The 15,075-nt window shown below is 42.1% G+C and overlaps 1 protein-coding gene across 3 annotated transcripts; it reads right to left on the minus strand.

Annotated features, from left to right (window-relative positions):
* Positions 1-96: 96 nt before the first annotated feature.
* ANKRD22 (ankyrin repeat domain 22) lies at positions 97-11,483 on the minus strand. Of its 3 annotated transcripts, XM_075026008.1 has the most exons (6): positions 11,239-11,483; positions 6,076-6,267; positions 3,173-3,280; positions 2,744-2,821; positions 1,886-1,984; positions 358-1,163 (listed from the first exon to the last, which is right to left on the minus strand). In XM_075026008.1, exons 1-6 carry the CDS (start codon positions 11,257-11,259, stop codon positions 1,086-1,088), a joined length of 576 nt encoding a protein of 191 aa, XP_074882109.1. In that variant the 5' UTR covers positions 11,260-11,483; the 3' UTR covers positions 358-1,085. The 3 variants fall into 3 exon arrangements, with proteins under 3 accessions (XP_074882108.1, XP_074882109.1, XP_074882110.1); XM_075026007.1 differs by lacking the exon at positions 11,239-11,483 and having other exon boundaries at positions 97-1,163; positions 6,076-6,327; XM_075026009.1 differs by lacking the exon at positions 3,173-3,280.
* Between the last annotated feature and the right edge of the window lie 3,592 nt (positions 11,484-15,075).

The following is a 15,075-nucleotide window of genomic DNA, read 5'->3' on the forward strand; positions in this document are numbered from 1 at the left end:
GCCAAAACTGTCAAGAAAAATAAAGGTCTGTTAGACCAAGAAAGCAAGATACAGCAGCATTTGAAAGGAGATTACCCTTTATTGCTGCATTATTAAATCACAAAGCGCCAGGCCACATTAATACATTGCTTACCACTGCAGGTTTTCTTCTACCTTCACCTATACAAGAGAAGACTCATGAATTTATTATTGTTTTGGTATATGCATCCCTTGCTGCATGCACCACTCTGAAAACCATGGTAATCTGTCCAGTCCCGTGGGAAGGATACATCTGTTTCCCATCAACAGCATTTCATTTATTGATTTTTTTTTTCTTTAGTACACTGCTATATTGGAAATGTAGTCAAGGGACTTGTTTCTGTACCGCACCAAACATATTTTCATTATTATTTCTTAATGCGATAAAGCAACCCGGGAACTGGCTTTCTTTGTGGTCTCCAGCAACTCATTGAATCTCTTTTTGCTGTTTCTTATATGAAAAAAAAAAAGATAATCCTTCCCTTGTAGCAACATACTGAGAATAAGGTGTGTGAAACTTGTAGCAGGGATGGAAGGAGGAAGTGCTAAGCTGAGAGATCTGTTTTCCCAGTCACTCCCATTGTAGGAATAGAAATACTAAGAGGAAGGGTACTAGACTTTGTATAAACTGCTGTGGCATATTGTTCAGTTGTCAGGTGTATCCTCTCTGGGACAAGTAACGCACACTCTAAAGGAAATTTTATTTTTGCATTTGGTTGCCAACCATCAAGTGCAATGTTTAGACTTCCAGAAATATTATAGCTAGCTTTCAAAATCCAGTCTGCGCAAGTCAAGTAATAAACCAGAGGAAGCAGATGAGAAGAGCAATATTTTGAACACTATTGTAATCATTCATGGCTTAGTAAAATCAAATTAATGCCTTTCAGCCCACGTGGCCTTGGGGACAAGTCTCACACAAAATAGTCGAAGTCTGCAGCAATGCATGGGTGGATTTGGACCAAGTCTTTATCAAGTAACAGCCCCCAACGCTCTGCAGGACTCCTGCTGCTGTGCAAGATGCATTGCCAAATGAGGTAATTTTCTGCATGTTCAAGAGTCCTTGATGACTATGAACTTTTCTTTAGCATGCTTTCAATGTTGTGGAACTGCAATCTTCTTGCTATATCTAAGGGAGTCTCCCCATCCTGAAAGACACAGATGAAATATGTTGCAATACGAGAGAGATGGGTCAAGTACAGAGAGCTTTCCCGAATGTGCCACCCAGATGCAGTACTCTCATGCATAAGTTTCACTGTCACATCCTTGCTCTGAAACAAAGGTTTCAGAACGTGCTGGGTCTCATACTACTCTCACTGAACCCAGGGGCAGAGTCATCCCTGCCTCTCCAGTAGTGACAGCCATTCCACTGTTTCCTGGGACTAATGTCCAAAGTCAGTGCAGAGCCAAGCTAAGAGCTGATTTCAAGAGCAACATGGGCAATACATTGCTCACCTCAACTCCGTAATGCAGATACTTCCAGGTCAATGCTTATTTGGACAACATTTGAGCTTTTCTGATGGCAGAAGCAGCTTGACTTAGCCCCTCTCAAAAGAATGCTGTCCAGTGGCCCTAGCGCAGCTCTGAGTTAAGAAGAGGTACTGTGAAGATAGCTAAGAGATCTGCCAATCCAGTGGACATGCAGGCAGCGTTTACTGATGGAAATCCAGCAGTGAAGGACTTGGACTTTGAAGTTGCTCTTGCCAACAAAGGCAATGGAGCAAACGTTGCTTTACACCCCACAGCAAACAAGTCAGCTGCCAGGAAGCCGTGCACCCTTTTTTTAAACTGCTGCACACCAGCTAAGGCCTACAACATACTGATTCACTATCACAATAAGGAAATACAGTTAGCAACTTCACCTTCTTACCTGATTCTTTACAGAAGTGTCTGCGTGAGCTTCAAGCAGTAGAGGAATGACTGCCTGGTTTTTCATTTCACAAGCATAGTGAAGGGCTGTGTTACCAGACTGAAGGGAAACAGAAGCGGATGAATTTTAGTTCTGTTACTTCCTTGGTAGACCTTAGGCAAGTACTACTACCTGTAGCCTTATCAGTTTCCCCTAACAGCTGGATGCAAAAGACATGTATCATTTCCTGTCACAATACACTACGCAGTAAAACAAATACATTGTCATAAGAGCAACAGAAACAAAAAAATCATTCCTTCCCTGGGATGCAGCTCTTAAAACAGGTCTGATACCTTCAGCAGGAAGCCAATAGTTCTTCACTAATTTCAGAGGATTCCCTGATCTTGGTCTCAACAGCTGTGTCTTAAGCAATACTGCTTGATCACACTTCAGTGTTTTAGAATTTGATTGCTGCTAAAATTGGGGTTCTCCTTTTCTACCTTAGAGATTGCCCTCAAATCTGCTCCAGTCGAAGAACTCATAAATGGTGATAAACTCAGACCCTTATATCACTAGAATCTTTATAGGATCAGGTATTTAATACATAACTATCTCAGCCTAGTTTGCCTGGATTCTCTTAAGAGGGCATTGGTCAAAAAGGGAGAATTAGTTGATCAGTGGAGAATTATTTCTGTGTACATTACAAAACTATTGCCTAAACATCAAGGGGAACCACTGAATCCTCCTGGTACATCACAGTCAGTTCAGTTCCTGATCCTACTCTGAAAGCAGGACTATGTTGCTAGAAGATTCTGAAGTCTGGTTTTAGCATTGTTGCATGCATACAAGCCGCATTTGCATTTCTATAAACCCACTTACAAAGTCTGTAGCATTAACATCGGCTCCAGCTCTAAGTAACATCTTGATCAGGTTTTCATTCTGTTTAGTCTTTGAGACCTGTTAGGTGCAAGGGAAAGAGTAACACAGTAAGACAGTTCATCTGCATATAGTACTAAGTAGATTTTGGCTAAATACTGTGTTTTTTCCAAAAAGAAGAGTGTCTGGCTTCTGCAAATGCCAGACTGATGCAGTGTGCATGTGATGCAATTCTAATGCAGTGATACAATTCTGTTCCTTTACCAGCTATATTCACAGCAAAATCCTTGCTTCTATTGCTCTCCATCAGTCCTTGCTTTAAAAAAGCCGTCCATATTCTATACAGGTTCCTGGCCTGAAATACTGCCGTGAGAAAGCTGATAAGGGGAAAGGGAAAGGTACAGGGTCTGTCCTGCTTTCATCCAGACTCACCATGAGAAGATACCCAAGAAGCATAACTGGCATGAGGATTATGATGAGCACATAGTCAAGGAAGGTAAACCGTTTTCTCACAGCATAATGCAGACACGTGCGGTCCTTCTAAACACAAAATAACTCTGTTTAGTACCAGATTTAGCGATCTGATTGTATTTGTTTAATATTGACAATAGCAGACCATTTTATATTTCACAAGCTTTCTTGTGCTACTTGTGTTACTAGAAATATTTCTCTGGTTTTCAAGCAGAAACAGAGAGATGCATTTTGCTTCCTTCAAGTAGAAGCACATATAACACACACAGGACTCATGGAAATTGGGCTACACATACAAGAAGAATATGGGATCCAAAGGATTCCATGTGTATGTCTGCAAAATTGGACAAGGCTGCAGAGAGAAAGACGGCAGAGTGGACATTGCATGTGGCTACTACTGCTGCCCAGCAAGGTCAATGAATGGGAATAGTCCCCGCAGCTCCTCTTCCTATAGAGATGCTGGTTACTGAAGCAAAGACATATGAGTGTTTATGGCATCTCCTTCGGCACATGAGAAACACAGGCAAGCAGCAACACCCCCAGCAGATTCCTAGTGAGAACAGAGTTTAAAAAAATCTTTGAATCTTGAGTGTACCAAAGCAACTAAAGGCCAGAGCTGTAAACTTGTGTGTTAGAGAACACTTGTGTTAAACCTCCTGCAGGTTGTCAAACTGGAGTTTGACAAACTAGCTTACAGTGTTACACTGGGGCCCAAAATAAGGAGAGAAGCCTCTCTGTGCCATCCTCTGCTCCCCATTCTCAGTCCTGAGCACCAGAGTTGAGCTCTGCACCCAAGGGTCTGATTCCACCTGTGAAGGTGAAGCAGAGAGGCATTTAAGCAAGCCAGGCACGGCTAGCAAATGGCTGCTAATGCAATCAAAATGACCTCAATGCAAAATACTGAGCCCTTTCAAAGGGACTTTGAGGTAAGACGGAGACCCTTCTGCATCAAGAACAACAACAGATAGGATAGAATATGCCACTGACCTTATGAACATTTGCTGCCCTCCTATGAAATAAACAAATGCACTGGAAACCAGAGTGTTATGGGTTTGTGTGGCACAGGGTTTCTTGGTAGCAGGGGAGGGACCGCAAGGCCAGCTCCTGTGAGAAGCTGCTTGAAGCTTCTCTGGCTCCAAGCAGGACCTGCCTTGGGCCCAGGATGAGCCCATCAGTGACGGTGGTAGCGCCTCTGGGAGAACAGAGTTAAGAAGGGGAACCTGCAGTGAGTAGGGGGAGTGGGATGTGAGAGGAACCCCTCTACAGACACCGAGGTCAGTGAGGAAGGAGGGGAGGAGGAGCGCCAGGGAGGTGGATGCCCCTGCAGCCTGTGGTGGGACGGCAGGCTGTCCCCCTGCCAGCCCACAGAGGGGAGCGGAGGCCCCCGAAGATGGCCATGACTCCTTGGGAAAGCCCACGCTGGAGCGGTCTGTGGCTGAAGATCGGCCTGTGGAAAGGACCCACGCCAGGGAAGTTTGTGAGGAACTGCAGCCCGCAGAAAGGACTCACGTTGGAGAAGTTCGTGAAGGACTGTCTCCCGTGGGAGGGACCCCACGGTGGAGCAGGGGATGAGTGAGGAGTCCTCCTCCCCCTGAGGAGGAAGGAGCGGCAGAGACAAGGTGTGAGGAACAGACCCCAACCCCGTCCCCTGTTCCCCTGCCCAGCTGGGGGGAGAAGGCAGAGAGAACCAGGAGTGGAGCTGAGGCGGGAAGGAGGGGGGGGGTGGGGGGAAGGTGTTCTCAGGTTTGGTTTTACTGCTCATTATCCTTGTTTTGATTGGCTCAGTAGAAAATTAAATTGATCTTGTTTATTCCCCAAGTTGAGCCTGCCTTTTGCCCGTGACTGTAAGTGGTGAGCGATCCCTCCCTGTCCTTATCTCGACCCACGAGCCTGCCTTTATATTTTCTCCTCATCCCACCATGGCCGGGTGGCGGGGGGTGAGCAAGCGAGCGAGCGGCTGCGTGGTGCATTGTTATCGGCTGCGCTTAAACCACGACGCAGAGATATAAGATAGCCCACAAATGTGTAGGAACGTGCTAAACATTGTCATGGAGTACGAGATGATACAGTAGAATTGACAATGTTGTGGGTTTTTTTCCTGGCTGTTTATCACCCTTAACATCATAAGAATAAATTACTAATGAAGCCAGCACACACATCTTTCAGCTACTTTTTATTTGTAACCTACAAGGAAATCTACCACAAAAACATACTTCCTCATCGCCTTAGGGAAAATAGCCAGTCACAGCTATTGTGCAAAGCAGGTAGTTTTTTTAAAACAGGGAACAGGGAAGAACAGATGGAAGGCTTCCCTCCTTGCCTCCCAGCATGCTATTACATGCCATGCTACTGTTCCGTAACATGACAAAAACAGCTCTGCAGAGGAAATAAGGAAGGTTTTTGTAGAGTCAGTCTCTCAGGGACACATTTGTGGGAGATGGACAGGCTCTCCTGCAGACCTTCCTTTTAACCAGGGTGAAGAAAAAGACAGAGGGAAAGAAAGGCGACAGAAGGGACAGATAAAAGCTGGAGGGCAAGATGAATGCAGAGAGCTGCATGGGTAAGCAGGCAGAACCCACTGGGGACCAGAGCTGGCACGCAGTTTTACCTAAATGGGGAACATGAACACAGGGAGAAATTCAGGTTGGCAATGTTTATTATTTTGTGTGCATTGGCAAATTAGGAAAACAAATGAGGAGACAAACAGAAACATATAGGTTTATCAAATTATAATTTGGGGGTTATACTTATGCCTCAGTTGGAAACAAACCTCAGGTTTGGGTGTGCTTGCCAGAGTCCCCACATATACACACCAAGAATCTGAAAGAACAGTTGCTGCAGAGGAGGAGTCAGTGGCCACTTACCTTGTTTCTGAGGTTGACATCAGCATTTCTGTTTAGAAGATAGCTAACTATCCTGTTGTTTCCCTGTTTACATGCACAAATTAAGGGGGTGTCTCCACCGAAGCTGTCCTGGATGTTCAGATAGTTGCTGTTGCGCTCCAAAAGGAGCTGAACTTCATTGAAATCGTTATTATAAGCTGCCTGACAAATGGGCTGAAGAGAGAAGATAATATTAATCAGCACACGTTTCACTAAGACATCCATACTTCCCATTCTGACTTACTACTTGCACATCCTAAGACACTGCCAAGCACTTCTGACAGGTTGTAGTTCTAGGTGACTTCCAGAAGATGGTGGTAAGAGATACTCCTGCAGCTGCCACACAGCAGCTCTCAGCGCTCAGCCTGAGAAGTCACAGCCCTTGCACAGCAGAACGAAGTTTCTGTTCATTTCGGACGATGTGTCCAAATCCAAGAAATCAATTCAGTTCATTTGCAGCCATTAAAAAACCGGCTTCGAATCTCATAGGAGTTGGTCACCGTATTAAGCAGCAAGCATCGACAAGCCCACACTTCTCTAAGTTCACAACAGGTTTTCCCTCCGGATGAGCACTGCTGAACAAGAGGTACCACTTCTGACTCATCAGTTCCAACAACAGAACAACACTTCAGGTGAAAGTTGAAAAATCAAACCCCCACAATGTTTGTTTTTTAGGGCTTGAAGTTAAACTTCATACCTAAAAAATACATGCATGTATGCCCACAACTGAGATCCTGCTTGGCTTTTGAGAACTGCTTGCTGCTCCAGCCTTTGCCCAGCATTTCTACGCGCCCTTGACCTAACCTGCAATTCCTTTCCTCTCCGGCAGCAAGAACTCAGACTAAGGAGAGGCTGAGAATGACAGGAGTACTACGAGTTTCTAATGGCCTAATACAGGTGGAAAATAACAGTGGGAAGTGTGGCAGGCTGGTAGCATTTGAAGTTCTCCAGCTGACAAGAGAATAAGTTTCTTTCTTTTCTTCTGTCTTTGATACTGAGGGGTTTAGTCACCATTTTCTAAGATAGGCATTTTCTTTAAATATTATCTGCAGTTTCTCCTTCCTGTTCTCCTTTTTTCACATCCTAAATATACTACATGAACAAAATCTAGTCCTGAAGTCTGAGCCCTTTCTTCACTCCCCTTGCAGTTAGCTTTTTTCCCCCCACATCAAAAAGATTCATCTTATTTACACTTTTGTTTTAGACAAACTTTGAGCTACAACACAGGTTTACCTCCAGCATCATTGCTGCTTAGTCTTCTGCACAGTTGCATAAGAGAAGTGATTTTCCTTTCTAAAGAAAGTATTTACATGTTTACTAGACCTTGCACCACTTCTTGTTTTGTTTTTATTGTATCAGACAGAAATCTACAAAGAATACATGCAATATTGTAAGTTTGCATATCTGTCTGCATTCTTATAAAAGCCTACATATACCATTTGCTATTATACACTCCTCCAGAAACAGAACCGTTTTAATGATTTTGAGGCAAACCCCCCTTTTAAATCCCTCTTGGTGTAAGCAACTTGCACACTGGTGCCATGTAAAGGATCAGTTTGCTCTAGAGCCTCACTCTCTGACATGTTGGTGTCTAATACCGTATCTCCATGTCCAGCAAAGAAAAGATCAAGTGGAGTCTGTTTGCACCTCTGATTTCCCTACTATTCTCGCTTTTAAGTATCGCTTTGCTTATTTAAAGATGCAGGAGATTTGCAGTTTGGTTGAACAACTGCTCAAATCCCAGCCATTCTTGCTAGTTCAGCAGCTTGCATCACCAAATGATGTGCTTTTGTATTTTTATTTCTGTATTTCCTCAAAGAGTTTTACTTGCTAGACTATTAAGCCCAAGGCATTTCTGACTGATACTTTCATTGACCCATGGGATCTTTTTCTGAACCTTACACTACTGTTCAACACAATTCTAGAGCCATGAATAATGATGGGGCACTTTACAGTCTCCAAGAGACTACATTATTTGGGACTGAAGTCACGCACAGGGACATCCAAGGCACAGAGAATGTAAGGAAGCAATTCTCATCCACTCTAACAGCTAATACATGGGTAACTGACGTACTTAAAGTATTTTTTAAATTACTATTATTATTATTATTATTATTATTATTATTCCACTGCAGTGGGGGTTCTTTGTAGAATTGATTCTTTCACACATTAATATGTTCTGTTCATATAAAAAAAAAAAAAGAAACATCAAACTTTTTTCCTGGTTTTATGGAACTTTCTTGAGGCCCACTCTGCTGGTTTGCTTTCTAGAAAATGCCTCTTTTCATCAAAGAAAGGCAAAAGGTCGTATAGATCAGACTTGCAATATACTGCCCAAATTGAAAACATGACTCTATGACTGGAGGAGCAAACACAGTAGCAGAATACTTAAGTAAGGAAACAAAGCAATCCAAACAGCTCTACAGGCTCATTGTTTTGTTATCAATAACAATAGGACTTCAGAAAAAATGTGTAGGAAAGAATAAAGAAAAATTACAATTAGGTGGCAATCAGTCACCTGTGTAAGAAAGGCCTCAGAATGAGCAACCAGTGGCAAACGTTATATTAGGCAGTCTTTCTCTCAGAATGAATCAGAAACAGCAACCGGTGGCAAATATTAGGCGGTCTTTCTCACAGAAAGAGAAGGGAGCTGTTACACAAGGCAGTTGACTGGGATAGTGGATAGAGTTCATGCCATCTGGGTCCAAAAATGAGATCAAACTATGGCAGGAGTGTAAAACCTTTACACAACTGAGGAATGTGAAGAGCCTGAAGACAGACTGATTTGCTTAGGTTGGCTAGGAAGAAAAAAGACAGGGCTGTAAGTGTTCCAAAATAAATTAAAGGGTAAGTATTAGAGAAGAAGAGCCAATTAATTTCAATGAACAAGGTAAAAAAGGCAGTATATCTGGCCATGAAGTTTAGCATGAAAATTAGAAAGAAGTTTCCAGCCATGTGGAGAGTAAAGCTCCAAAACAGGCTTCCAGTAGCAGCAGAATGGACACAAAACCTGACTGGTTCCACGTTGGAGCTTGAGAAGTGTGCAAGAGTTTTCAAGCCTCTGCCACAAACCTCTTTTCTACCTCTCACCTTTTTGGGTTACCACTCTGGCAGCTCTAAATTAGGACTAACTGTGCTTAAGACTGTTTTAAACAATTCTCCAAACTTTGCTCAGAAGACAATTAATAGAGTTTCTTACATAAACACAGTTGGACAGCACATGTCTGGAATATCAGCAGTGAGGCCAATTATAGAGTTAGGACAACATTATGTACAAGCAGTAGATTCCGTCCAAACCCCAAGAAAATACATTTCCTTTATGTCTACAGAAAAGCACGGAGGATAAAAGTCTGGAAACCCTCACTCAGTTTTCTACAGTGTTAGAAGACCACCTCAGCAATGATGTAGCTTAACAACCAGCTTCTGATTCGTGTTATGGTTATTCTATTATTGTTATTGACCCATCACACACAAGAGGGAAATAAACCTATGAGGTATGTACTCAGAGTAACTGGGCTCCACATGCAAAACAGAAGCAATATCAGAAGAATGCAAAGTTCATGTCTCAGCATCGGGCTCAGCTGTGGAGGGAAACAGGACTACGAAGTCTCATGGCAGCATAGGACAGCCAGGAGAACCCCTGCAGCTTCCCTCATTAGAGGTGAGCTGGCAATGGGAGCACAGACACAAAGTCTATGGCATCTCCTTTAGGCATGTGTGAGAAACAAAGGCCAGTGCTCCCACAACAAAACACCCTGAAGAAAGCATCAGTGGGAACTGAGCTCACAACTTCTGGAGAGGTTCACAGTCCAAAACACAGAGATCACCAAGTGGCGACTCTCACTTACACCACATTATTTATAACTCTATTGTCCTGACTGCCCCAGACAACTCAAAACAGACTGCAGGGGATTGCCCAAATTACATCAATACTTTGCAGTTGTTTAGACAAAAAGGAGTCACTCCATAAGATTCAGATATTCTGAACCAATCCATAGTCTCTTCCTGTGCACTAAAATTCACCCAAAGGCATGCTACAAACTAAACAGGAAAGTCTAAGTCATGTTTGTGATGCTGAGGAATGCACCAGTATCCAATCCATACTCCTCAGAAAAGGCAACTTAGACTTTCTTATTCGCACTTCTCTAAATTTCTGTCCTGTAAAATGAACCATACTTTACCAAGAAAACTACATCTCACTCAAAATTTTTAAAGATTGTGAACTAAAGTATATGAAAATATTAACTAATAAGCATGGAAGATATGGACAGCATTTGAACATTCTCTAAGCACCACTTTAATTAAACTACATGACACCTGTTTCTTGTACGATACCATCTCAGAGTAGTAGATCTGGAGAGAGGCAGCAAATTCTTTCAGAATAAGGTGCAGTCTACCCAGTCCGTCACCTTATGAATGCACAGATTCAACCTCCCTATAATACTGAAAGAGGAGAAGGTACTTGATTTCTATAGCCTTTTAAAAATAAAAGGGTGGCTTTCAGCATAGAAAGGTAATCTGTTAAAGGAACAGCTATGTAATGCTATCTCCAGAAAAAAGAAACAGCAGTGCAATCCACTGTATTCACAGTCAAAAGGGACTAAGATCCTCATTTGTTCCCAAGTGTACAAGTGGAAAGTTTATAAAATAATGAATAAGTTTAGGTAGCATTTATGCTAAAATCCAGGGGTATGCTAAATGCACCATGGTCTGGGGACAAACCTGCGAAGACAAGAGCTAAAAAACCCCACATTCCTAAAACAATTGTGGGGTGAGGGGAAATGTTTCCTTAGGCATTAGCTTTATTATCTATATTCAACAAAAGCCAAGGAGTTGTTTGCGGTTTGCAAAGTTGTTTGTACTGTACTCAGAATCATTCTGATTTCAAGACAGAACAACAAAAAATGTTGAACAAGTACTTTCTCTGTGAAGTCACAATAATGACACTGGTAATTGCATTTTCTTTACTCCTACAAACAGTATTTCTGTCAATTTGTAATAGCTGAAGTACAACATTTCCAAAGGAAAAGAACTTCCAGATTTGTATAAGCCTGTGTATGGGAGGCTGAGAAGGGAACGAACCAAACCCAGTGAATATCCATATCTTTAATAGCTTCAGTTACTGTGCAGAAAATGGTCACGTACCTCTGAATAGAGTATCCCCATGCCTATTCTTCACTGCTTGAGTGCGTTCTTGTTCACCAGCCCAACAAGTTAACCTGACGTGAAATGCTCTTGAGCTTGTTTGAATCTGGTTAAAATTTAACTTAAAAGTATCACTCTTGTTCAAGCTACATTTCCTTTAAGTGCTTTCTACTTTGTGGCATGAAACAATTGTCTTCAGAAACCCAACCCAGGGCTGCAAACGTGAGAACAGCAGCTTACGGGAGACTGACAGAACAGGTTACAACACAGAAGCATTTTCCTTTGTCATTTTTGCAATAACAGCCTCCAGTTGCCTAAAAAGGAAAGTAGAAAAACAGGCTGAGACGGGGAGGAGGGAGAGAGAGGAAGAAAGTTTCACAAGTGAAGAAAGGAAGGGGGGGGGGGGGGAAGCATGAAACCTAAAACTTAAAACAAGTAACTATGAATGGGAGCTAGTTTGCCACCGAAGCTACTTCTGACTAAAACATATTCCAAAGCCTCTGCAAGAACACCTCAAGATGCCTACCAGGAAAAGGGAAGCAACTAGATGCCATACTTTTAATGAGAGTGTCTCTATCAAATAGGCCAGCCACATTCATCATCTTTTGCTCAGTCTTCTCCCCATAGCCCAGCCCAAACAATGAATATGATTCATGTTTAACCTACTGATTTTATATGTTCATCGCATTAGAGCTTCCTTGGGAAGAAAATTATTGTGGATATCTCCATCCCCTTTGTATGTTCATGTCTCTGAGGATAAGATGCTGATAGTATTTCTGCACTACACTCAGACAGCCTTTCCAAGTAGGGCACGCATATTTCAAGCATCTGCAGACAGCCCAAAATGTCTTTTCCCTTTATAGTTTAAATTCGTTTCCTGTATTTCAAGCATATTTTAAAACAAGTTTTAAAATATATGCATGTAACTGTCCATCTTAAATCCAAGTCATCTACCTTACATTTGAGAACTTTTATTTCCATATAATTTTCATATCCATTGTACAGTGAGGTGGAGGACCATATAAAATAATTTATACTGTATCCTTCTCTGGTTAAAGTCGTACAGCATCACTAACTGCAGCGTTAGTTTGCTGGCACCAGTTCTAACCCTTTCAATGGCTGTTTACCTGAAGAAAATTAGGTTGGCTTGTAACAGAAACATACACTAGACCTGCCTGTGACAAATGTCACTAGGATCCTCCTAACAGATTGAACTTTCAGCCTGTGTTGAATATTCTGTTGGCCTAAAGACACAGAGGAGAGAGTAACACTTCAAAGGTGAAAAGGTATTCCTTGCTAGTATTTCTTCACATCCAGATCCTAAGGAGTGCACATCCTCCTACATTAACTGGCCAGGTTATTGGAATTTATAAACTACAGCTTGTTGAAAGAAACCTCAAATCACTCAGCTGTTACATATAACAATTTCGTAGTTTACTTAATCCTCTCCAAACACCAATATATAAATGCATGGCAACATGGGAAAATATTTTTAAAAAAAACAACCAAAAAACCCCTCCTCCACAAAGCACAGAAATAGCTTCAGGCAACACCTTTGCCAAGATAGTGTAAATTATTATTTAATCCAGCATCACATCTCAGGCCCTCTTGAAAATCACTTAAGTGATGACTACTTTGGTCAGAGCTTCAGTTGGAGAACAGATAAGCACCCCAACCATGATGAGGTATGAGAGTCATGCAAATTTATGTAGTCACAGGTTCACTTCTGCTTCACATATTCCTTTAGTGTTCTTTACCTTGCCTATAAATCAGGATTTTAATCCTGGAAATGTTAATCTTTTTTTTTTGTTGAATAGGTATTTTTTCTCCAAAAGGTGCCACAACTCAATGCATGGGTAAATTGTCACCTATTCAGTCTGTGTAGGAAATGTGATTCTTACTTCCTGAAAGAATTTAACAACACTTCACAAGTTTCCTGTGAGCCAGAAGTGAACTAAGTGTTTGTCAGAATGGCCTTCAAGAGACAAAGAATAAGGGCAACTCATTTTTTAAACTAAATATCAATTAATCTTCAGAACAACACATTCAATAAAAGACATGGAAGATAATTTGTCTCTTTAATTTCCAAGCACTATTATGATATTGCTTTAAATGACATGAGTTACACTACTTTCAGGAAAGAAATCTGTGGCCTGCTGGAGTTGTGTGCATAGAGCCAACCTCAGAAATGCGTATTCCCAAAAAATGCGTTCCTGGAATGGCCAGTATCTGGGCAAGAGGAACACACCCCTTACACTTCCCCTCGGAAGACTGTTAGCTACCCAGACAACATCCTTGTAGCGCTGCAAGGGTCCCTTGCACCTCTGCTTCAGGACAGGATTAACTTAACAGCCCCACCAAGCACAAAGAAGCTCCTCCATGGCACGGACTGGTGCCTGTATTTTATAACACTTTGAGCCAAAGTCAGTGAACCACTGGTGTCACATGAAAAACACAGGACTTCCCAGCCCTCCCCTTGCCTCCTGATGCTCATATGGTCACTACTGGGTAACTTCTGCTACAACCCATCCTGTGGCTAAGGTCCAGCAGCTCATCATTGACACAGGCTGATCCTGGCTTGCCCAAGATCCTGCTCCCCATAATCAGATCATGAGCAATACTGCACAATGATGTGGAACACAACAGTCCTGTAAAAGTCAGTGGGCCTGTACATCTGCACAAACTTGCTGACACGTGTATGCATTTTCACAATCAGTGTTATCCTATATGATAATTCTTAATTTAAAATTGGTCAATTAGCGTAGTGACTGGGCGATGCCTGAGCAGATTGACACATTTGATAAACAGACAGCTTCTTTCCCAAACATGCCTGCTCAAACGACAGGTAATCAGCTGGCAAATGCAAGGAGAAAAATTGATGAGAACCACAAAAGTACTTGGGAAGAGGTATAGGGTTCCAAGACAAAAGGAAGAACATACACAGACCATTTCCTTACATGAACACTGTTTTTGTATTTTACAGGGTTTGCAAAGGAGAAAGGAACACATGTATTCCCCTTTGTTCTCCCCCTCTGAGCCTGCAGATCATCAGGGATGTGTTTAGAGGCACAGGATACCTTGTGGGTACCTGAGAGAGAGTTGGCAAACACTGGGGTTTAAGACATACTTGGGCACCTCAAGCTATGTCCAGCTGTAGGCCAGACCACCTGGGCATTAGAGTTTTCCTCCAGCATTTTCAAAACAGAGTACTTACTATCTCAGCTGGCATGGTTCTCTAAGTAAGGACAGCACATCCTGGGAAGTTTCTGTATACCTTTTAGGTTTTGTGTTTTCTATGCTATTTTTATATGCATTACATTCATTGTCTCTTTTCTCTATTCAAGTGGGTTTACCTATCTTTTGTTCTTCACTCAATTCCTACTAACAATATCAGAAACAATATTATACATCCCATATGATGGCATGAGGTGAAACTAGGTAAAACGTTGCAGATCGTTCCAGGCTGACAATTCTATAAAACAAAATAATGTAATATGGTGTTAGCTGGGAATACAGCAGGGAAAAGTCTTCTGTATCTCTCACTAAGCAGGGGTATCAGACTTGCTAAGCTGTAATGTTTTTCATTGAGAAATCACTTTCTTGGCTTTTCCACAGACTGCACTCTAATTTATAAAGCAGAATCATTTCTGTGGTGACTCACAGGTTCTGTTTACTAACAAAGACTTGCTTCACTCATACAAGACAGCAGATGATTAGCACCCACATTCCAGAGAATTTGCTGCACCAGGGCACCAGGCCAGTTTTGTAAGGACTGAGCCTCCAGGCTGACTACAATTAATTCAGCACTTAGGGAGAGATCTCCAAAGATACCGTGTT

This window comes from Buteo buteo, chromosome 4 (genome assembly GCF_964188355.1).
Source record: "Buteo buteo chromosome 4, bButBut1.hap1.1, whole genome shotgun sequence".
Classification (NCBI taxonomy): Eukaryota; Metazoa; Chordata; class Aves; order Accipitriformes; family Accipitridae; genus Buteo; species Buteo buteo.

Excerpts from the sequence above, each read along its gene's own strand:
- ANKRD22 (XM_075026007.1), bottom strand. The coding sequence starts at position 6,327 with ATGGGAAGTATGGATGTCTTAGTGAAACGTGTGCTGATTAATATTATC. Across the intron at positions 2,822-3,172 it reads TTCTTGGGTATCTTCTCATG|GTCTCAAAGACTAAACAGAA; the intron begins GTGAGTCTGGAT and ends TGCACCTAACAG. Across the intron at positions 1,164-1,885 it reads ACACTTCTGTAAAGAATCAG|GATGGGGAGACTCCCTTAGA; the intron begins GTAAGAAGGTGA and ends TGTGTCTTTCAG.